The sequence below is a fragment of the Synchiropus splendidus genome, chromosome 15 (genome assembly GCF_027744825.2).
Source record: "Synchiropus splendidus isolate RoL2022-P1 chromosome 15, RoL_Sspl_1.0, whole genome shotgun sequence".
NCBI lineage: Eukaryota > Metazoa > Chordata > Actinopteri > Syngnathiformes > Callionymidae > Synchiropus > Synchiropus splendidus.
In genome coordinates, this window is record NC_071348.1 from 4,738,697 (window position 1) to 4,762,488 (window position 23,792).

The 23,792-nt window shown below is 44.0% G+C and overlaps 1 protein-coding gene across 9 annotated transcripts in view; it reads right to left on the reverse strand.

Moving 5' to 3' along the window:
* LOC128771654 (RNA-binding motif, single-stranded-interacting protein 3-like) overlaps positions 1 to 23,792 on the reverse strand; it is a 153,530-nt gene that overhangs the window by 46,526 nt on the left and 83,212 nt on the right. For all 9 annotated transcript variants that reach the window (XM_053887205.1, XM_053887207.1, XM_053887212.1 and 6 more), the window contains 2 exons: positions 14,941 to 14,999; positions 8,007 to 8,098 (listed from right to left, as the gene is read on the reverse strand). In XM_053887205.1, coding sequence (XP_053743180.1) covers positions 8,007 to 8,098; positions 14,941 to 14,999 — 151 coding nt within the window. The remainder of the gene's footprint in view (positions 1 to 8,006; positions 8,099 to 14,940; positions 15,000 to 23,792) is intronic.

Sequence of the window (23,792 nt, forward strand, 5' to 3'; positions counted from 1 at the left end):
ATTGGCAGCCGACAGTTGAAAAGCACAGAGAAGATTGTGGTCCGGATTCACTTGCCTAGGAAAAGTCGACTTGTGAATGAAATCTAATTATATTTCATTGTAGAATTGTGGAATCAGTCTTTTGTTTGAGGCGGTTTATTCAAACCCAGTGAGAGACTTATGTCAACTTGCACTGAGTCAGAATAGTCTTTAAATTGACAAATATGTGTAGTTGACACACTGAAGAGAGATAGAAATGTTGTGGAAAATAAGCATAAATTATTATTGTTGTTGTTATTATTAGATCCAAACGTGCCTTATTAGAAACCGATTATTCATTATTCATAGAATAAAACCTAAAACATTAAATGGTATTAGGTAAAATGAAATACAGTACTTGTGAATGTTAATTAAATATTATTATTTTGATATATAAAACTGTGAAAGCGTTATTGGTGAAAACAAACACATACAAGGAAAGATGAATTTAATATGAAAAATTACTTTTAAATAATAGTTTTTTGGGGAAAATAAAATAAAAGATGAACAATTAAGTTACACAATTTAAAATCCAAATATGTCTAAAACAATAGTTACATTCCATCACATTGATGTTAAATGTATGTTTCACTCTTCCAAGAGCATGACACATATCGCACAGAGGTCGAGGTACACAGCTGATTTCTACTGATCAAAACATCAATGTAAAACATTCAAATGAGCCAGGATTCACTCGGTCATCAGCCGTCCCACGTGCTCTGTCTGATAAATGTTGACTAATTTCCATAAACAACACGAGCCCTCAAACATCCAGATAGATTTGGTTATGCTGTATAATGGCCGCCCACAGAGCAGACGGGCCACACACTCGTAAATCTCTCTTAACCATATATACCTGGCAGGAATGGGCCTCAGGCAGCACAGAGCAAACAAATATGTGATTTTCTTTGTGTCTCATTGCAAAAAAGGGTGAGACATGAGAAGGATTGCAACAAAGGAAGGACAAAAAGCATATAAAAAGCCAAAGACATTAAGCAAACGGGCGTATAAATCATTTTGGGGAAACAGAGGGAGACGCTTGTCTTGTTTTGTGCTTACGTCTCCTCTCATCTGTCACTAAGTTGAGCCGTGAGGATTTACAGGAAGAGCACAGAGGCTGCATCTCCATCCGCAGACGGAGTCAAAAGAACATCAGGCATCTGGCTTTTATCACAAACACGCCGGGAACGCAGCAAAGGAGGCAGAGACTGAAGCACACCATTGCATGAACCCGGGGGTTTAATCAGGGCTGATGAATGACAGTCATATTCACTTAGCGCGTGTGTTTCTCATCACTCCCAGCCTTCCTCGCTCGGCCCACGCCAATGCCCACCTCCTCGCTCTGCCTTTCTCTTTGGCCTCCACTCAACCCTGTAACTAATGACTCTGGAGGAGCCAGTGCAGCACCTGCTGCAGACAAACACATGCCAGAGTTCCAGAGGGGCTGTGTGTGTGTGTGTGTGTGTGTGTGATAAAGAGAACAAACTAGGCCAAAAAGAGAGGAGGAAGATAAGAAGAAAGAGAAGGGCGGAGGTGCCAAGGACAACGTGGACAAGGGAGGAAGAGAAGAAAGAGAGGAGGAGGTGTGAGGTTGGAGGTGTCAGTGCCACTGGTACCAGCTCCTATTAGCATAATGACCTTGGCCCTCCCTAAACTGATACAGCACACGGACACACACTGGATGCAACACACACCGAAGCACACTGTCACAATTAAATCATGAAAAAGCCTTGTACAAGCAAATGCATTCGTACACACACACTTGGATCAGTGCCCACAAACAGGACTCACACAGCGTGCAAGCAAAAGCAAACACACAAGACAGGGAAATTTGCACAACAAATCGCAGAAAGGAGATCCTGAAGGGACTGGCAAGCACACACACACGTGCTCGCTCACACCAGTCGAGCTCGCACACATTGGGCATCACACAGGGAGGTGAACTTCAAATGCATACTGTACACAACATCAAAAACATGCAGGAAGAACGGCCGCCACACACCACTCCATCCTTCTGAAAATATTCTGATATGGTGTCAATGGAGATGATTCCCTGGTTGGCAGGTTGCAAGTTGAACTCCAGCAATGTTCTTTTCCTGAACCCTGGAGAGCATTACGGTCTTTCTCAGGACTGCATTCATCTTGGCAGTCTCTAAACTTAACCGAGCACGACCAACATGATTATTGTGAAAGTGACAATCGCTCTCGAGTTCCAGCTCCCCGAGATGATCACAGTTAATGTTGTAAAACCAGACTGAAAAATGGAAATGGAGTAGCCCCGGCATGACGATCAGCTATCGTCATCCACACTAGACCAGTGTGTGTCTGCGGGCGAGAGAGACTTCAGCTGCAGCAGCAATCATCTTTCAGGCCAACAGTAATTACCAAGACGTGCACACACACACACACACACACACACACACACACACACACACACACACACACACACACACACACACACACACACACACACACACACACACACACACACACACACACACACACACACACACACACACACACACACACACACACACACACACACACACACACACTGTCTTTTCTCTTCACATCCTGACTTGCTCTAATTTCCTCATCTCATTTACTTGCATCATTTTGCAACCAAAACATGAGCCCATCATAAAGAGGACGTGGAATCCGCAGGCTTCAATGGATCAATGTTTTCTTCCAGTGAATGGAATGATATGCAAAGCAACAACTCTAATGAATTAATAGCAAATGTTAGGAAGCTGCTCCAGTGGCAGTAAATCCTGGAGCTGACATGTTTCGTATTTTCACACCGTTACATGCTCCTTCCAACACAGTCCAGACCACTAAACACTGAACTGAACTGTAGTTATCAGGTAGCAAAAGGTCCATTACGGACTCATTTATTAGACAAAGGGATAGTTAAAGGCGCCTTTAAATTTCCCCACTCTAACTACCACATAACTGGAGTGTCTGGCTGCACACCTTTTGGCTGGACCTTCTGCAGCCAGCGGACGGCCAAAATTCCTGCACGATAAATTATTGCACGATAAACTCCTACACTCTACATGTGAAATTAAAACACTAATCCTCAGTCACCTGCCGACCAAAAAAAGCACCCCAAAAATGTAGAACTGCTTTAAAGGTGCCAGTGTCCTTTTGCAGGATCCAACATTTTTGTCATGCCCGCGGAGGGAAGGCATTAATCTCTAACAGTTCTAGAGCAAGTGAAGGGTAAACTTGTCAGGTTTTCAATGGTTTTAAAGTACAAGGTAAATGCTGGGTTCTCCCCAGGATTTTTCCTAGTGTAGGGGGGTACATATTTCCTGGTCCTCCATAACAGTCTACCTTAAAAGGCGAGTCCTGTTCAACTGATGGAGAGGAAGCACTCCATAAAATCTAAACCTAAAAACACTAGGATTTCACCCCTAATGTTGGGAAAAGTAGGCCTAAGTTGTTAGTGATGCAACTACCATACCTGTAAGAATTTCCACAATAAGAACTTCGCAACACCTTAAAAGTACTCAATGGACGTGAATAAAACTGGACAGCGGCACCTTTTTTTCTGCACTCAAGTCAGCCATTTTGCCCCTTATGGTAGGAGAAATGACTTCCTGGACCGTACCAACTCAGTCTCAATCTTGAGTCACAGCATCTCAATCATTCTGAATCCTCCCAATGCTACAAAGAATCTATAAGTTTCTCTCAATGGTTATCTCTTGGTCACCAATAATGGAATGAAAAGTTGCTTGAATCAGGATTATTTTTGACCTTAACAGGAAGGAGTCAAAGATACGATTCTTTTATGTGCCTACTGATCTTCGATTAAACTTGCAAAGGTTGTCTCGACCTTTCAGTCCTCACTGCTGTTTACGTCTGTCATTTTCCACTCAAGCAGGAAATTCGGATGATTTCAGTCTGAAAAAACACCCATTTTCTGTTGTGTTATGAGTCACTGCAGTGGCTGTGACCGGCCTGTACTTATCACGGCGTGTGAGGGCTAAAGCTACCACTGCTGCTTTGCTAACGCGCTGCTTTCACTCTGCGGGCGATGCAGCGGCTGCAAAAGTGTCCCGGGAGACTTGGCAGGATGACAGCAGGCTCAGATATCAGATATTTGTCTCCTCTGGCATCAGCCTCCCCAGAGAAGGGATTTACTATTTCTACATGTGCGAGTCTTATCCTGACAAACGCATTGCACCCATCACTTTCCCTGAAATGAATCTTCTGTATGAAAACAATCCAGCGGCCAGCTCTCATGCCGCGCCTGCATAATGCATTCCTCTCATCAAAGAATTTGAATTTCATGATTATACTGGAATCTGAGGGAAGACAAAGGGTCGTGCTCCTGTTACGGAACAGTTCCAGGGCCCGATTCATCTGCACAACAAGCGCCGCAGACAGAGTGTGATTGATTATCGCTGGAGCTTGAAGCACTCATATTCACAGCTGGCCGTTCTAATCCGCCCCATCTTTCTAGTTAATGTGTTGCCTTCCCAGTTCAAATGGCGCTTCCCTGGCAAAGTTTGTTTAAGCATCTGTGTCTGAGCTTCTTTTCTCAACTCTGACCAAGCATGCAATTATCTCTTAGCAGCCATTTAATAGGTCAGACACCTGCACCCGCTAGATCGTGCTCTATAGTGACACCCTCCATACATTGGCTGTTCATTACGCTAAACATTTGGAGCAACATATAAGATGAAGGAGGTGGAAGCACAAGCGCATGGGTGGACCAGAGAGGCGGGGCCATGACACCATCGTTCTGGTGATGGTCCAACAGATCAGCTTGTGAGGACAAATGGTCCGTCTGTGGACTGGACTCACCCCCCTTTGGAGTGGGCGGGGCATAAGGGGAAGCCCTATCAAGTGCACCAGTAGACAAGTGGGTCAACATTGTTTCCTCATACGAGTTTAAGCCACTAAAAGACGGATACAAATGTCAAGTCTAGTCAAAGTCTCTGCAGACTGACCAAACAAGTTTGGGTCAGTTCGAATCTCAAACTAGTGAATAAAGGTTCCAAAGCCAAATATCAATCCCTGTGTGTCACTTGATACATGAAAGTGAAGAGTCACCGTCCAAAGTTTATTACCAACCCGGGACTACACAGGATTAACACCCCATCTCCTCCACCGACCGGTCATGTCTGAATAAAGCCCCAGAATATTAAGGCAATGACAAAAAGGCCATTACTCTTGCGGATGGATGAAGCCAGATCTGTGTTCCATGTTTGAAAAGGGCACATAGTTTGCTTCCGGGCAAGAAGATATTTAAATCTTGATATGGATAATGATACCACGACTTTTGGCGCAACACCAGTTTAATAAACGGCGGTAATGAGCTCATTGTGTCGACGGGGAGGCGACTCATCAATCTCGTCGGACGTTTGAAAGCGAGCTCCAGCGTGTTGCGGACGGCAACTCCGTTAACAGAATCAATCATTAGGAAGTCCAAATCAAAGGTCCACATTTGACAAGACGCTTTCATGTTAGCCTGCGTGGATGGGTTTGACCTTGCTTCAACATCAGCTCCGTGTCCAAATCTGTCCCGAAGCCTCTCGGAGCCCAAGGAAATAAATCGATAGCTACGTGTCTCATCCTTCACAGAAGTTGATTACCTCCTTGTTCTCTGTCAAACGCCGCCTCGGTTCGCTCTTCCGAAGAAAAGCTTTCTACTCAGAGAAACTTTGGCCCAGTTAACCTCCAAAAACATGACTGTACTTTCCGTGTCAAGCTTCTTCACCGACAAATTTCCCTGTGTCAGTTCTAATTGGTGTTCAACGTGATAAAAGGAAAATCCCCCCGAACATCACCAATTAGTCTGCTCGTCTTGCAAACCGACGCAATCGCAAATCCGGCATCAGTCGCTTTTGAAAGCCACTTTTCGGTTGCATCCCGACTCACAAAAGTTAGCTGGGACGGCGGCGGCTCTGTTCCTAATTAGTTCACGAAACAGCTCAAAGTCTGTGTAATTTCATTTGGAATGGTCTCGGTGCCCTCCAATTCATCCCTGCGGAAAACTCAATCTCCAAAGAGTCAAGGGGTTCTCTCTCTTTAATAACAGCTAAACACATCAACACTGCCCCCCCTTGAGCCATTAGGAACAAAATAAGAGATGGAAGTTTAATGAAAATGGGTTTAATGGAAGAGCAAGGCAAAGGTGGCTGCGACTCCGCCGTTTCATTCAACGGGAAGCTTTGAGCAGCCTAAAGACACGGCGGTTTTAATTGCGCTCGCCCATTTATGACACAAAGTATGCGGTGATACAGCTTTAATGAATCTTGGCAGACTTTGTGGCGCCTCCTCGCATAGACAGATTATACGGTTTGTGTTTGGATGTTTTGGGCAGAGGATTACGGCAGAGAACTTTGGAAAACCTGTCTGTGAGGAACAGCAGACGGAATTCGCTCCAACGGATTAAAGATGTACAACAGGATAATTCAGGCATGCTAATGTGACTGAGCACGCCACGGCGAATGCCGCACCATGGCTAGCAGTGAGTTATGATCAATTCATTTGTGTTTCAATGATCCATGTTTGATTATTTACTCCAGCTAGGTTTTTCTGGCGTTAGCTTGTTGGCTAACAACTACACTCAATGTGGTGAATGAGTTTCAAACTGCGAGAAAGTTCCTATGAATGAGAGCAGGCCCACACTAACGCTAATTTTTTTTTTTTAAACCATACAAGATCAATAAGACACTGTCTGTAACCCTATTAATGTTATGATCAGGCAGGATTCTTGTGAGTTCATTCCTACGGGCATTTATTTTGGGTTTATATTTCCTGTCCTTCGTGGCCCGTCTTGAAAGAGGCCGGAGAAAATTAGCTCCCTTACCGCCCAACTCCAGCGTTATTAACGGGTTTAATCTATGGGAGAATGTTCTGTGCGACCTTGAGCCATCGCTCAGAAACAACTTCACATGATACGACCTTAAAGGCTGTAAAACTTGGAGCTGTTTTGTGAGCCAAAATGAGTTGGGGAAAGTGGTTTGGCATGGATGATGTTGGGGGACTCTCCTGGCAAAAGCTCCGATTAGCTTGGAAGTGCCGCTATGCTAATGCATACCACGTAGCTCACTACATTTTGTTCATGACAAATGAAAGCAAATGTCAATAGTTTTTTGAAGATGTTTATGATCATGTTTTTTTCAGCTATATGAGTTGAGCTTTCATGCAGTCTTCCAAAAAGCACTTACAATCACAGACTACACTGAGTCACAGCAGAAACTTCATCCAACTGCAGAAGAGATATGCAGCTCTGGAACATTTTTTTAGAGTCAAGTAAGCCAAGAATAGAGAACACAATATCATTTTTGATGAAGTGCTGTGAACTACGCTGTGTACACACACGGCATGACATAAATAAACTTGCTGTCAAGTACCAATGATTGGAAGCAGTTGTTGGTTAAAGAGACAGACGGTAATATGGATACTTCGTTTCACACACATTCTTTTGATCTTAGACAGTGAACATCACGTGACAGGATTTCGGCGAAGCGCTCACAACTCCAGGCAGAAGTGTTGTGAATAATTCACGCATAAAAAGTGAGTGATTTCCTGAGGAGGTTTGTCTGATTCGCATAGCATCAAGAACCTGTAGTGCCTGTTGTGCTCATCCTTTAGGGTTTAGATTTGAAAAATGGACAGCAACAATGATTATTCAAGTTAAAGAAAACCTTCAAATGACCAGCAGAAAAACACAACACGGAAGTACTACCAAATTACTCAGTCATTTTTTTCCTCTGGACTGAGATCAAGACGGCTCCAACACATGATGGAGAAACCAGCGTGCTGCTCTCCTCTCTTCCCCAGATCAATATACTCATCCTGGGCCATGGTCTTTAATCAATAAGTTTACAATGGACCAAATCGATGATTTCATCATCGTGCCTCTCACATCCGTCACAGTAGCGGATCAGGAAGCCATACAGCGGAACCTTCCCAGCAAACATTGTTAGAAGTGGAGCAGGGTCCAGAGTGAAAGGTGGAGCGGAGCTTACCTTGGCCATCTGTGCCTGGACGCCGCTGGCTTTGAGCGAGGCCACGGCCTTCTGAGCAGCTGCAGGACTGTCAAAGTCCACGAAGCCGTAACCTGAGTGGGAAACCAACGCGGCAAATTAGATGCAAACAAAAAAAATGACAAAAAAACAAAGCAAATACCTCGAAGAGTGTTGCTTCCTGTCAAATAACAGAGCCATTGTTTTGTCATCAACACTGCATAAATTCAATAAATGTGTCAAAATGCAGTCGGGGCACGGATTTAATAAAGATACAGAGTGCTCTCTTTCAAAGACTCACAGCAGAATTGCTCTCCTAATAACAACACGTGTTTATTTAAAAGAAACTCAGAGTAATGCACCTTAGGTTTGCTAACATACATTTAAAATTATTGTTTTTACTCAACCTTTGACTCACACTTTATCACTTTTTTTTGCTGAATATATATTCTTCACTGGGAAACGAAACTTGTTGTATAGTGACCGTCAGCGTTTACTTTATATGCTCCTTGTTCTCCCATATTTGGTTGCTCGTCCCTTAACAACCCTCCCAGATTCTGCTGCGGTCGAATTGAAATCATTCCCAGGGTAAGAACAAAAGCCTACAGAGGAGATATAATGCTTCATATTTGTGAGGCTGACTTTCTGTGGCAACCTCGGCAGGGAAATGTCGAACAAAGAAGCTGATGCTACAAAGCTGGTCCATTCATCCAGCAGAAGTTTTGTGGGCGGAGGAAGCCTCCTCCAGCACTTCTTGTCTCCTGGGCCTGTCCCGTGTCCTCCTCCCAGGTGTGCATGACAGGAGTACCTCATACTTTCAGTCTCTCCTAGATGACTGAGTTTCTCATCATTTCATTCAGGGAGAATCCAGGCACTCAAAACTAATCTGGGCTGCTTGTAGCCACAAGCTGGATCTGCACCTTGTTGAGATTGGGGGTGTAAGTCCATCAGTCCCCCCCATAACCTGATATAATCACAAAATGACATGACGTAAACGTACATGTGGACCGCGTTCATTGCGGTGACATAGCAAAACTGTAATTAATGTAGGGGCAGCCATTTTCTAACATCTCGAACTCCAGTGTGAGACTGGGTTTTAGAAGTGCTCTCACATTTTGCTGATCAGCAGAAGACTTTTTATTGTTCAAAGAAACCTGCTTTCACTGCAAGATTTGCCCAACACACACACACACACACACACACACACACACACACACACACACACACACACACACACACACACACACTGTTGATTCCGATGCTAATGAGAGAGTCACACATTTGCCAAAAAACCAGCCACCCAAATCTTAACATTGAAACATAGCCAGAAGAACATGCATGGACGTGTTTGCGTTAACTCTTTGGTGGCTATTTAATCTACACTTAGCTAATTGGGGTCACACCAGGACCCTCACACTCATTGACAATGCACACACATGCAGTTTTAATCAGCAGATGGGAGAGTTGTTTTCATGTCTTTCCAGATTCCTTTTGGAAAAGCTGCATATTTCCCAAATAATACATGTGCATTTATTCATTAGCCTGCCAATAAATAAGACATTTTCAAAAGCAACTGCAGGGAAGTGAAATAGTTGGCCTAAGTGGGAGTCACAGCCAGGAAACGTGGTTGTGGAGTCTCAGAGACAAACTCCAGGTTAAGTCAGCTTACATGACATTGCAGCTTATTTTAGAAGTCACCTGCAGGGAGAATCTGTCACTTGCATACTAAACACCATATTGTCCTCCCATATATATATGTTCCTTCACTGCTGAAACAACGGCCCGGTGTTCAATTTAAACTCAGTGCCAGTTTAGTGATTAACGAAATATGAATGTGCCTTTAATGTTACCAGGCTGAGCAGCTGAGTTCACGCCTCAGGAGCCCCACACACGCGCGTAAATAAAGCGCCGCAGATGTTGGCACATAATGTAGCCTTGCTCTGCACATTCCGGTTGGTGCCCAGATCAAAAAGATTTCTGGTATTCCGCGAATTCGTCCCCAAAATGCGAGTCCCGTAACACTTCAGACAGTGCAGCCGTGACCGATGGAGGCGTTCTCCCCGGTGCGACCGGTCCATTGTGGCGGAACGTCAGCCTTGAGAAGAACGGCCCATTTGCTTGTATTCTCCTCATCACTCAGCGAGTGGACAGCGTGCGCTGAGATGGTGCTGCTCCCGTTAACGGCAGGGAGCAGGGGTCAAGTATTCAGCAGCGGAACATATCCCTGAATCTTTTATGAATTTATGGAGTTGCTCAAGGACTTCGCTGCTGGATGGAGCTGGTTGAGTAGTTTGTCTTGCAAAGTGATGGACAGATGTTTTGTCATGATTTTTTTTTCTTTCCTCAAGCAAAGACGAGATTCCTTGTATATATTTCATACACTGCAAAGTTAACCCAACAATTCTAATAAAATAGACCTAAAAGGAATAAACGTCAACCAAGTGAAACAACGTTTTTGTGAACTTAAAGTGAAATGAAAGCAATATATTAAGCTTGAGTTTTCAAATTGGGAAAACTGCATCGCAGGGTCACACAAGGGTCGCAGGCATTACCTATAGAGCCCAGATACATGATTGACACTTGACTGAGCCGAGCAAACTCCACAGCTCTCCATACATATTTCTTACACAACAGTGTTATTGATTTGATGCCATCGATTTGTGTTACACGCACGGCATCTTGGCTGGAAGACCTGTGACCCTCGTGACCCAGTGATGTATTTTTGATAGTTGTTTTTTTGTATTTATTGCAGCTGAAACAGAAGCCTATTATTTTGATTCAAATCCCTATTGATTTTAAAACATGTATGGAAATACCTGTGTGAAATACCTGTGTGATGCCCACAGTTACCTCATCTAGGATTAGTTGCTATTATTAAGTTATCAAATCATGAAGAAAGACGGGGCAGTGTTCACAGGGAACAGGCTCCAGATGATGACCCCTGACGTACTGAATGAATAGATGACTCAACTGTGATGGGCCAAAAGTGCACTGGAATTATTTCCAACTCCATTCACAAAGCCAGAGGGCGTCATGGTCCTACTTTTATTGCACTTCTCGCCTGAGTTACCAAAGATTTCCTGCGTAGAAGGTACAGATGCCGCCTCACTAACAATCATATCCGCTCCTGCAGCGTGAGTCTGAAGCAGGAGAAAACAAAGGAATTATATAATCCCTTTCATTTGTGCCCTCTTCCTCCCATCTGTGACCTCATGATGACACACAGCTGAAAATTCATCTTGCTCAGTCAGGCAGGACAAATATTTCACTCGTGGATGAAAGAATACATTTTACTATGCAGCACATGGACGGCCGCAGATGGAAACATAAACACGCGCACACGCTCTCATCTCCAACTCCGATCTAATCTCCAGAGCTTCCAGAGTTCCTGTCCCTAGGCCATTAGGACGGGTGAGCAGAGGAGGAAGACGGGGAAAAGAAAGGAGTGAGAGAGGGAGAGTCGAGATGAGCAATGAGAAGAAGGGAGGGAAGCGGGGACGGGGAGGGGGGGAAGGCGCTTGTCTTTGGGAAATGGGAATCCTTTATAATCTTAAGTGCTTTCCTCTCCCTTCCTTCCTCCTTCCTGAGCTCCGTGGCCTGTGCCTCCACCCCCCTCCGTCTCCCACCGCGCTAACTAGAAAACTCTATTTAACCCACTACAGGGCTGCGTTATTACACAGCAGACAGACATCGCACTCCTGGCTCACATCACGACTGCTAGTTCTGACATTCAGAGAAGGAATAGTCCACAATGTGTTTGTTATGGGAAACTATTTGGATGAAAACCAACAACACAATTTGAGGCGTCCCCACCTGAACAACCACTCAATTAGACCACCATTTAGCTCATTAGTGTGTGGTGGTGAAGACTTTTGTTTGTGCAGCGTATGACAGCGATTTGTTGTGTAGATGTGCTACCTGTGGCTTGTGTACTTCACGGTGAGTGTGTTAGGGAGGGGATGTGTTGTGCTTTAGCGGGAGTTAGTGGCTGAATGTGTGTGTGAGTACTCGCCATATATTGTGTTGTTGTTATCTTTTTTGTGGTCTGGTAGCATATGTGTGTGTTTGAAATGGGTGTGTCAAAGCAAGTCTGTGTGTACATTTTTTGTGTGTTTTACTATATGGTTGTGTAGCTTTATAGAGATTTATAGAATGCTTACTGTCGGTACGTTTCTGTTGGTTTTTGATGGCATGTTTGTGTGTTATATCCTTTTATTTGTGAGTCTTTTCATGTTGGTGCTCAGTGTGTGTGAGTCTGTGGAAAGATCTTTGATGTGTCTTGCATGTGTGTGTGTGGGTGAGGTGTTTGTGTGTACCGATTTCACATAGTTTCACGTGAATACATTAGTGTTGCTGTGGTTGTAGAAGCTTGTGTAGAAGCCGTGTGTGTGTGTGTGTGTGTGTGTGAAGCTCCATGTTTGGGTGCATTGTGTGCAGGTGCATTTTCCACAGTAAATGACTCAATAAACAATAATTATATTGAGGACATATTTAACATCCAGGTACAGTCTTTAATGTTGGCATGGAAACTGGCAGATCAGGTCTGTGATTGCGACAGTCTCCGTTGTCTCTCTAGTGTTTCCTCTCCAAAATTGTCCTGAAAACAAGTGGCGGTCTGCTAAATCATCAGTTTCAAAGGGTCGCCTTCCTTCTCTTTCAGCCCCGGGTTATTTTTACACCCTGCCGCCACTTCCTCACGCCTCCTCCCATCAATCCCTCCCTTTCCAGGGAAGTCTCGGTGCCAATTTCTACTCTCTTAGTCACGCTAGGCACTTATCGCGTCCCCGCTGAATGCCTCCGCAATCAAACCAACACTTATCCGGTTGTAAGGCCTTCTAATGCTCCGCTGATAATGAGACTCCTCCGTTGCAACCAGTCGCTGAGTGACGTATGAAGTCCGGCGCAAGCCCTGAAAGTGCTGACCGGTGCCTCGGCCACTGGGCTGGACAAAGATTCGTAGTCAGTTCAAATCAACCACAGAGGTTTTCAGACAAACACTGCTCAACATGAGGCAGTCGAGCAGGTTCATTTGGAGGCTTGTTCAGATGAAATTACAAATGGGTGTTTCAGGACGTTAGCTTGCACGCCGCCAACATAATTCCACATTTGTAAATAACATCAAAAACCAGCATGCGCTCGTAATTGGAAAATTAAAAAGCAGAGCCTGAGCCGCAACAGCTCTTTTTCTCCGGTTAATGAGATGAGCGAATGGGTGAATAACTGATGATTATCTCAACGTTTAAGGAATTTTCTGGCTCGCCCTTGGCAATGCTGCAATGATGTCAAGTCAGGATTTCAAACATTGTTGCGTCGCCTCGGACCAAAGACTTTAGGTTCCCAAAGTAGGAATTTTAAAATGTACATTTCTGAAGGTCTGATAATTTGGTTTGTTCAAGACTCAAATATCAGCTGTGAAGATGTATCGGTGTTGTGCCATGGTTTTTGGAGAGGAATTGCTCAACTGGAGAGAAATGCATCAATTCCCAGCCAGCCAAGGGCCATGCCAGAACATGGGGAAGGGTTGAGGTTCAGTTCCTAGAGTGGAATCCCTGGAAAGGTGACCTGTCTATTGGAGTGCACATCCATGAAGATATTCCAGTTGATCATATAAAGGAATAGCTGAGTATTTATAGAAGTGTTAGTTCAGTCATAGTAAAATATACAGCAAGATTGAGATCAAAATGCTACTACGAGTACTATGACTACTACTACTAATAATATAATATAGAGAATAATGCTCAATTTATATAGTACGTTTCAGAACGCTTTACTGGAAGAGCAGTGAAGACGGTTTGAGAGGAAGGTGGACAGCAAAACTCTCAGCGAAGTACAGCTGAGTGGATATTACGAAAACACCAGCCTATAATAAATGACTGGACTAGAGTCTAAACATATGGACTTGTGGTCGCTCTACACAGGTCAGATTCTTCGGACAGGCCTTTAGCAGTCAGGCAGAAAAAGGTCAAATGAAATGTAAATCTTTGTGACTGGACCACAAAACAAAGCAGACTTGAGTTGGTCACACGGAAAAATCAGTGTGTCTGCGTCTTGTGAGGAAGAAAATACGGCTCTATTTTGAAAAGCCCATTGAAGAAACAGGAAGTTATCATTAAATCATTAGTGAAGGCGTAATAAGATGAGAATATCGTGGTTATGATAATACAGGAATTGTTTTTATGTTGCGACGGACTCGTGGCGTCACATTAAACCGTGGAATGTGGTGATTGCTGTGTTTTGGACCCATCTCTTCAACAAACTGGGCTGGATGTGTTCTTTTAACCAACACTCTTTCATCTGGATGATTTGGCTTGTCTATGTTGTGCGGCCTGAAATAGCATCGCTGGCACTGGTCATTAAGATCCAACAATCTGGATCCTCCAACTGGATCACAGCTGATTAAACATGTGGTTTCTCTTTGACCATGTTGCGAGACTTGTAAGTCCACCCTGGACACAAAAGCAGCAATCACGCTAAACGCGTGCTCTGGCGTTCCTCTTCAAAGGACGACAATCACACAGATGAGAGCGTCTCTGTGCGGCCACTCCAACAATCAGCCGGACCCTCGACAGACACACTTGAGAGCCATTCATCACTGAGGAGATTAAAAACATATTGGGCTTTCTGCTAATGTATCGGCGGCAAACGCTACAACAATGATCACAATGGAAATTGACATCAAAATACGCATCAATGTCAGGTTTCTTTTTTTTTTATTAAAAAAACATGAAGTGTAAAAATTGTTCTAGAATTTTTGTTACAGTATGAATTAATGCAGAAAGTTGACAGTATGTTATGAATTTCCTCCTGAAATACGTGATACAAAAACTTAACAAATACTAACTGATAACTATTAAATATAAAAAATGAGTACTTCTCTCTGCCATTACACAAAACTAACTTCAATATTTTTATAAAAATAAATACATAAATCACTCACCTTTACATTGATTCGTGTTCTTGTCCAGAATGGCCTTTGTTGATACAATTTTCCCGTACCTGCAACATGAAGGTAGAATCAAACTTCAGTGTTGAAAAGGGCTCATAATTTCAGAACATGGCTTATTCGTGCTATCTGGTTTGAATTGAACATGATGTCTAAGACGCTTCAATATCACTCTACAGTCAACCAAGAGGCATGATTCAGGCCCAGTCAACGCCGGACTATTTATCAGCCACAACATAGGAATAAAGTGTCCCTCACGCGTGATCAGAAAAGACCGGACGTGTTAAAAAATTCCTGGTCAACGTTGCACAGTGAAAAGAAATAAAGTATCTCGACTCCAGCAATTTTTTTTAGCATTAGCAGACAAACGGCTCTGGCCAGAGCCACTCATCTGTTGTGTTCCACATGATTTCTAAAAATGTGCTCAGATTGAGAGACCGATAAAGACAGACAGAACATTGGCAGGACAAGGACCTCCCCAGGCATTCAGCATCTTACGTCATCAGTTATTTTGTCAATCCACAAAGACAACACAGCTGATGAAATAATACACAAATATTCATGTAAAAAAGTGTCATGATCGTTTGAGTTTCATACCATGGATTATGTGTCTTTAGCTTTGCAAGAGAAGAGGGCAACTGGCAAAGTCAGAGGCAGAAACCTGAAGAGAACCAGACTCAAAGTTGCAAACAAGGGTTTGACTTTCAGGAATTGTACTCGATGTGGGACCAAAGCACAAAGTTAGTGCTCTTGCTTACAAGTTAGGGACGACTGGATTGCGGCAGCAATGAAGATGGTGTATGATCGTGGGGACGAAAGAGCTGAGCCAAAAGACAGAGCTCTTGAACTCAACTGTAGTCATGAACAGGACGGCAGATACAACAAGTTTAAATTGGATTCATCTCCAAGGTGTCTGGAGCCAGTTGAGGTGGCATGTTCATAGAGGGCTGTTCTGGGAGGAGGCCCCAGGGTTGACCTCGTCTCAGTTTGGTATTCTCCCTGAAGAGCAGGAGGATAAGAAAGTCTGGGAAAGGTAGTGGAAAGTGGACGGTTGTGAATAAATCTTAAAACCAGACCAAATTTCCGACACCATTAACCGATGAAGGTAAGCTCTGCATAATTTAGTTGCTATTTCACAGCAGGAGACCCACGGATTTTCCGATAAAGTTTCAGTTCAGTTTGCACGCAGCAATATTTAGAAACGATATCTTGCAACTTTTAAATATATTCCACTCCTGAAAGGGTTCCAGTCTCCGATTCTTCTGGGACAAACAAAGGTCTGACATATGCAGAGAGGAGATACAGTTGAGCAGCTGACTGAGTGGAGAAGAGAAAAGGAGGCAAGTCAAAGAAATGAGAAATAGATGAGGAGGGAACGAAGTCAGTCTAAAGATAAAATGAGACGCTGATAGCAAGGAGGAGGCGCGGTAGTCAGGGAGCGATCAAGAGATAGGATGAGGTGTTTAATAAAGAAGAGATCATTTAGCTGTCACTGTCGGGAGAGTGTCTGTCAGCCAACTGCTTCTGTCAGTGAAAAGAAAAGAACAGAGAGTTGCTCGCCTGACAGCTCCACATCAAACTCTATTGGGACAGCAGACTTTAGAAATAAAGACGGGAAAAAAAAGCTTTAAAGGGCCGCTATCACACAACACGACAGCGGAGCGCCGTATGATCTTGAAATCGGTTGAGAGAAAATCACAGCACTCTCTCGGAGTCAAACATCAAACGTTCCAACAATGCCTCGATTTTACACATTTGCCTGTGATTTGGGACTTTTTTTAAGGGCCGTTTGCAAATCCGCCGACCGAAGCTGAAGCTGAAATTGAATCTGATGTTTGCTCGACATGGCTTCTAGTAAACAAAAGTCCTGGGTCTGTGGTTTTGGGGGGAAAATCTGGTAATGCAGGCGAAGAAAGCACAAAGGCAGACTAATCGGCCAAACACACTCGCAGACGTAAGCAGCAGGCAACATCGCAGATCAGAGAGGGAAGATTGGAAATCACGCACATTACACTTACCATCTGGCAATAGCTGCACCTTTGTTGACTTTTGCCTCACAGTGATTCAAACCGGAGCGAGTGTGTGTGTAAACATTTGTGAGTGTGAGCCAAGACAGACTGGAGCATTACATGTGTGGGTGTGATTCCTTGCAACAATTCAGCGCGGGCATTTGTGAGGTCGTTGGATACACTACAAACATCTCGTGTCAGTGTTTTGGCAGGTTGTTCCTTCCTGCTGAAAACACTGGGATGGGGAGTAAGATATACCTGACATGGCATTCTGTGACATTTGGAGCCTTGTTTCTATCTCCGGCTGAGGAATGTATTTTTGTGCAAACCACTACAGCGAACCTGCAGCTGAGGAATGAGGAAACTTTTCAGGAGACTACAGGAGGAAAAAAAGGATCACAGAATTGTGGTTCTAGCGGTTCAAACTTTGAGGCCAAAATACTTTGCCATTTTGCCACAGCAAATCCTCCATGTGACCCTATCATGATTGTCCACCCGAGTGACATTAATGAACCTCAATGGTTCTCTTCACCTCGAACAGTGGTCCAACCGTGTCTCTCCTCACCACCTGTCCAAACCATATGTTCCTGTGAACTTCTCTCTCCATACTTTGACCTGTCCCTCTCATTTCTGATGTTGTCCTTCAGCATCTTCATCGTTGACTCTTCTATCTCAGTGGACCATGCATCAGAGAAGCGGCCCCTACAGTCCTCCAAAGCTTCCCTTTCTCTCTTGCTGCTCCTCTTGGGTCACACCAAAACAGAACTCAAGGTTTGTCGCTCTTAGTTTTGCGTCATCTCCAACATTCAACCTGGGTATCTTTCAAGGCTACCCTCCACACCCCCTGGAACGAAGGTCCTCCTCCCACCTAGTCACTGGTTCCAATAGACAGCAGTCATATTCTGAGCTATATCCAGAAGCTGCCAGCCTGGTAGATCCCAGAGCTCCAGGAGTCGATTATTCTGGTTCCAGATGTGTGGAGGCATCAGGCCACTGAGTGCTAAAATAGAACACTAGTAGACGGAGGCTGAACACAAAGGGGAAATTGATATTGGAGTGTGCGTTTGAGCTGGACTGCCCAAGGACTTGAGCACTGTACCACCCAAGACTCCACACCACAGACCAAAATTTGGGTACAAGAAGCAACCATAAACACTTCCTGCTTGCCCAGTACAATGGTGGTATTATAAGCTAGGGACCCCTGGACTTGTGTTTTACATTCTCAATATGCACAGAAAAACACCATGACTCACTTGAATCGTTCATCTACGCTAGTGTTGCAGGCGAGACCACCTAACCCATGACCGAGGTAAGATCAAGAACAATGACGGTGCCCGAGACCGAGCTGAATACGTAGAAGCATAAGTCTATCAGTCATACGTACACACACACATGATTATTTTTTCCTACAAAAGAAATAACTGAAATGCTAACATCGGGAGAAACAGGTCAAAGTCTTGGTCTGCTCTCGTCATGGTCTCCAGTCTGCCGCAGGTTAGGAGGTATCCACACTCGTCCAAGCCCAGTGTTGCTCCTCTCCCCGGTCAAGCTCCAGAGGATCTGCTGACTGCGACACTGCGTCAACCTATCTTCCACTGTAGACGCTCCATCTTGTCTCTCTGTTTGTTCAGCTATTCCTCTTGTGGTTTGACGTCACCCTGGTGTTTGTATACTGTTTACGCCGTCCTACTTTCTCAAAGATTTCCCAGCTCCTCTGCCTCGCATTTCTTCCTGATTAAGGGAGATGAAAAATGAAAAACTAAGAGGAAGGAGTCAATAATTTAATCAAGTAATTCAACATGGCCCGAGGTCAATCTGTGTTGAATTGTATTTCTAACATTAAAATAAGAAACATGTTTTCTCATAATTTCCAGTGGTCCGATCATAAATCAGCAAAAACTAATATCATGAATCCATTTGAAACATGCAGACATTTCTTTTTCGGCTTCCAAAGGACAATAAATGTCCACCTGTTGTGTCTCTGGTTACAAAGAAAGTACAAATAGTAATCGGAGTAAAACACTGCTCTACCCATGTGGAACGTTAAATTACAAAACTGCATCAGTGAAAGGAAGATTTCATCGCGATTAGGTAACAGTTTAGTCATAACAGCTGAAGGAAATCTGCTGGAGAAATTGGACACAAATATTGATAATTCGTCGGTGAATGAGAGAAGGCCGAGGGCGTGGGATAAAGGGAACGGAAAGTGCAGAATGTCCTGTTGTTTTCTCAACAGCTGGATCCTTTTCATCGATTCCAGAAGCCTGGAGCTTTCTGAAATAACATCAAGCCCCACTTGACCCGGCGGCACTGACACATGAGACACTAATAAAACTATTCAGACACTTATAACAAAAAGGACGGGACGGGAAGTGAGCGCTCAAGGATGGCCGATCCTCTCGGTATACTTTTAAATAAGGAGAGGAGGTTGTGCTTTTACTTGGCTGAAGGTTTGTTTGTGTGAGATGTGAACTAGCAGGCCCTGTTTCTGTGGCTCATAATGAAGCTCAACCAGATGCTCCCAAGCCAGAGTGAACTTCTGCCTGTGCCACAGACCAGCTGAACACTTCAGGTTGCTTCAGCCTGCTTGTCTGAGATGATATAGGAGCAGCAGCTGATGACTTCTCTCTAGCACTTGCTAGCAAACAAGATCCAATAATAAACTGAAAGCACCGGCGTGCACTTTGTTCTTAATCTTGACAAGTTTTGCAAATTTAATGCTGTCATTTCACAGCTCTGTTAATCAGGTTTGTTTCTCCGCTGACAGACTGGAGTTGGCACCTTCCAAGGCCAAGCTGACACAGGAAGAATGCTCTGGCAGGGCAACTGGAAGCAGAAAGGCTGCTTGTGACCGACCACCTTGGACAACCAGGGTCAGGCAGACACAGCAACGTGACGAGTGGCTCAGAATGATGCTAGTTTTGGTGGTTCAGTTTTCACAGTTTTCATGATGCAAATCAAATTTGTAGCTGAATCAAATCGACTCCAAGATAATTTGAGTCCAAGGAAAAGGCTTGTATTGAATATTTAGGTTGCATTGTAGATGCCCCAAATCATATAAGCCATTCATAAAGTAATTGCTAGCGTATTTACAGTTAATAATGAGCAATTATGGACAACAAGACAGGGCAAATTACATGCTAATCTGTGCTTTATAGTGATGTTTTTACTGGCTACTGTGCCACTAATAACCATGCAAATAATTCGTTTATTTATCTCACCTATATTTATTAACAGACTTTTTTGACAGTCGACTAGTCACAGACGACCTTGATGATTGGTCGGCTAGCTGGCCTATGATGTGTACGAACATGTCTGATCGTAAAGTTGTAAACAGTCATTTAAAAAAGAAAGAAACTGTCTGGTAACTGTTGTAAACACTTGTTTCTAAGTATTTCAGCTTCATTTGCCCAAAATGTGGTGGGAACGTCATGTGTTCTTTGGAAAATGGTACATTCTCGGAGGGTTTCAGGTCGCGACACTATTCGCTAACCATTAGCTCCTCTCACCACATGGAATAATGCCAAACCACTCCCCTTGGTGAGGTCTTAACTAAGCATCTCTCTAGCGCACTCTTTCTTTAACGCATAATTTCCTCCACTTCTAAAACCATTCCGCGTCCCACGCCTGAAAAGGAAAAGTTTCGTAACAAAAAAAAGGTGCCACTTTAATTATTCTGTGCCCAAAAGTTTAGTTCATAAAAATAATTAAAGATGGAATCTATCTTCGAAGCAATGCATTTCAGGACGGAAATATATTTCTGCGGGGATGCTAGTTTCATATCGGTGAGCGGCTTTACCTCAAGCAGACGCAATATATGAAGCTTTTTAAACTTCCATGAGTCATTCGGCAGGTTTGGAGATCATTGAGATTTGAGCTTTTCTAACTCACCCAGAGATGATTAATGTGAGATTGTGAACTCAATGAATGTTTTATATTCTTCTCCTGCGCCGTTCCACCGTCCTCACACAACCCTCCATAGAAGCCAGCAGACAGACAGGTAGACAGACAGCGCTGATTTAGGAGTGTGAGGGCGAGAAAGAGAGGGAGACAACAAGTTAAAGAGCTCAGAGATTGCCCTTGTGCTCGGATTAAGATTCCGCTCACGTTCCGCTCTGTCCCCGGACGTTAAAAGTGTGTCCATAGTTCGGGCGACCGGGGGAGTGATTGGAAATGTCAGCTGACAACAGCAGTTTTCGCTGACACTCGGGGAACTGGCACAGAGACAAAGAGAAGGAAGGGGACAGGAGGAGGAAATGAGGATGGCGAAACATAAAGGAGTTGATGGAACTGCTGGGTGGGTTGACAAAAATATATGTCGGACAGCAATGACATTGAGCGGATACGCTTGCTGGAGTTCAGCGAGGAGTCCTTGACCTGGTGGTCTGATAAAAACGTCTGTGACTTAATGACAAGAATAATCTGTTTTGAGAAGCCCAGAGAGGCTTGGAAACCAGAGAATCAGACCCAGGGTACACAGCTTCCTCCCCAGCTGACCTTTCCCAAATGTTACTGGCCACTTGGCACACTGTCTGGGACTCTAATGAAACTCTTATTGGCCCCCATTTTTCACCATGTTTCTCTGGATGGCCTCGGGGAGGAAAGCTGAAATACAACATGAGCTGCAGTGAGACGACGGGAGAGTGTCGGCGACTTGTTTTTATCTTCTTTTGTCCTTATCCTAAAATCTATGGCCATTTATTGCCTCAACCTGCAAGATACTGAGCTACACTTCGATGCACCAATTAACTGCGACAGACAGATGCATCATGGTTCCCTGCAGAAATGTCTGACGATTTTTCAAAAGGTAAATATTTTTATGTTTGAAATATGATTCTCAATATGTAAAGAAGGAGTAAAAAAAACACGTTTAGTTGGTGAAAACACAGTATAATTTCAAGATACTTTCATTTCATTTAAATGACATATTCTATTTTTAATGTACTTAAAAAATAATTTTTAATCTTGGAATTATTTATTCTGAAAGAAAGTCAATACAGTAACTTTCTGTCGGCAGGCAAGTGCTTCTCATTGAAGCAGATTGAGCCTCATGAGCGCACAGCCAGTGGTTTAAAGTGCAAACATTAAACTGTCTCAATTGGTTTCCACTTTTCCACGTTCAAACATTAACACACAAGTATTTCTAAGATGCTATATGTCTGCTACAAACAGCTTCAATTTTAAAGGAGAAAAGTGAGCATCCAGATTTGTGCCAGCAGCATTTGTGATGAGAAAAATGAACACTTTTAAAAAGCCACTGAAGATCTTTGGAAACGACAAGCAACACAGTAGGACTGCTCTAAAAATCGCTCCACACAATACAAAGTGACAAATATGCCAGGGGGGAGCCAATGCTGCATGAAAACAAAACACTCCATTGCTGTCTCTTTTTGTGTCTTAATGCTGGTGCAACTTCTGTACAACTCATGTTACAGTGGGACGTTCATCTTGACCTATCCACGGGTGTGGATCCTTCTAGTATTTCGGCAAAGCAGCGGGAAGACAACGCAACTGTCAAGCCAACTTCGATTGCGAACCAAACTTTCTCAGTTGAAGTAAAGGGGTCCAACCTCCCCTCTTCCCAAAATTGTCTCTGTGACCATAGAGCCAACCACAGCAACATCCTGACCAGACGGTTGAGCCACCTCAGCAGCAAGGTTCTCACCCACTCTCCAGTGGGGAGTCCAGCTGTCTGAGGGAAAAAAATTGTGGATACCTGATCTTGACCACCTTTTGGTGTGCCTAAACAATCTACTTCAAGGGGCATTCAATTTAAAGTGGAACTTTGTACTAGTAAATCCATAATAAATTGAACTTTAAAATGTGTCTCTGCCACTTGGTTTCTTCAGGTCAGCTCTCTACCATTAGGGATAGGGCACAATAGCACACACACAAAACAAAACAGAGACACTCTCGCTCATCAAACCCAAACTCAGGATTCCCTTCTCTTCACCAGCAGGAGACCCTGAACCGGGAACCACACCGCTCCGGTTGGGATTGATGAGGATAGCCAGGAAGGACAAACCATTTGACATAATTGTGGCTGCGTCACAAACCGGTTCTAAGGATTGGCTAAGGCGATGGTTTATACTGGTGTGATTAGAATATTGAGGCCTTTAACTCAGTTGTATGGCTCAAAGGGAAAATTGTGTTATTGACTGGTTTTGTGCACGGTTTTGATCTGCGAGAAACAGCAGCAGCTACTAATCTAATACAGAAGGTTTGGCATCTTTGTTCGCACGCGAGGGGACGACGCCGTGGGAGCAGTGCTCACCAGCAAAACAGAAGAGGAATACAAAGTCACGCCCCCCCACCTCCCCACAGTTTGCTTTTTTAAGGCGTTTGCTAAGTTGGAAATTGGTCAGGACTCGTCAGCCACCAGGTTTCCTGGCTGGAGAGAAGCCTTATGGATCGTCCAAATAGAGTTGCTTTTACATTTCATTCCAGCAGGGAGGAGATCACGGGGCAAACCCAAGACGAGAAGGTGATGAGGAAGTGAGAGCAACACTGTCCGCCCACTGGTGGTACTGCACCATTTGGCCCTTTATGGAAACGTGCAGAAATACGAAGGAAGTAAACGCAGAGCACGCACAGAAGTTTCCGTGAACTGTGCTTGACGTTGCCTAGCGTGTGACCTCTTCCTGGAAGTGGAAGCAAAGTCTCCCACTGTTGCGAGAAGTCCAACTTGTGACGTTAGCAATTTGACTTGCTACTGGCTCCTTCCCCTTGGTCCTTCCATTTAGGCTATCTACTGTGTAATGCCATTTCCTTCCTTTGTTCTTTGGACTGATGAAATGTCCTCTGAGACATGTGGTTTCAGCTGAAAAGTGTCTGTCT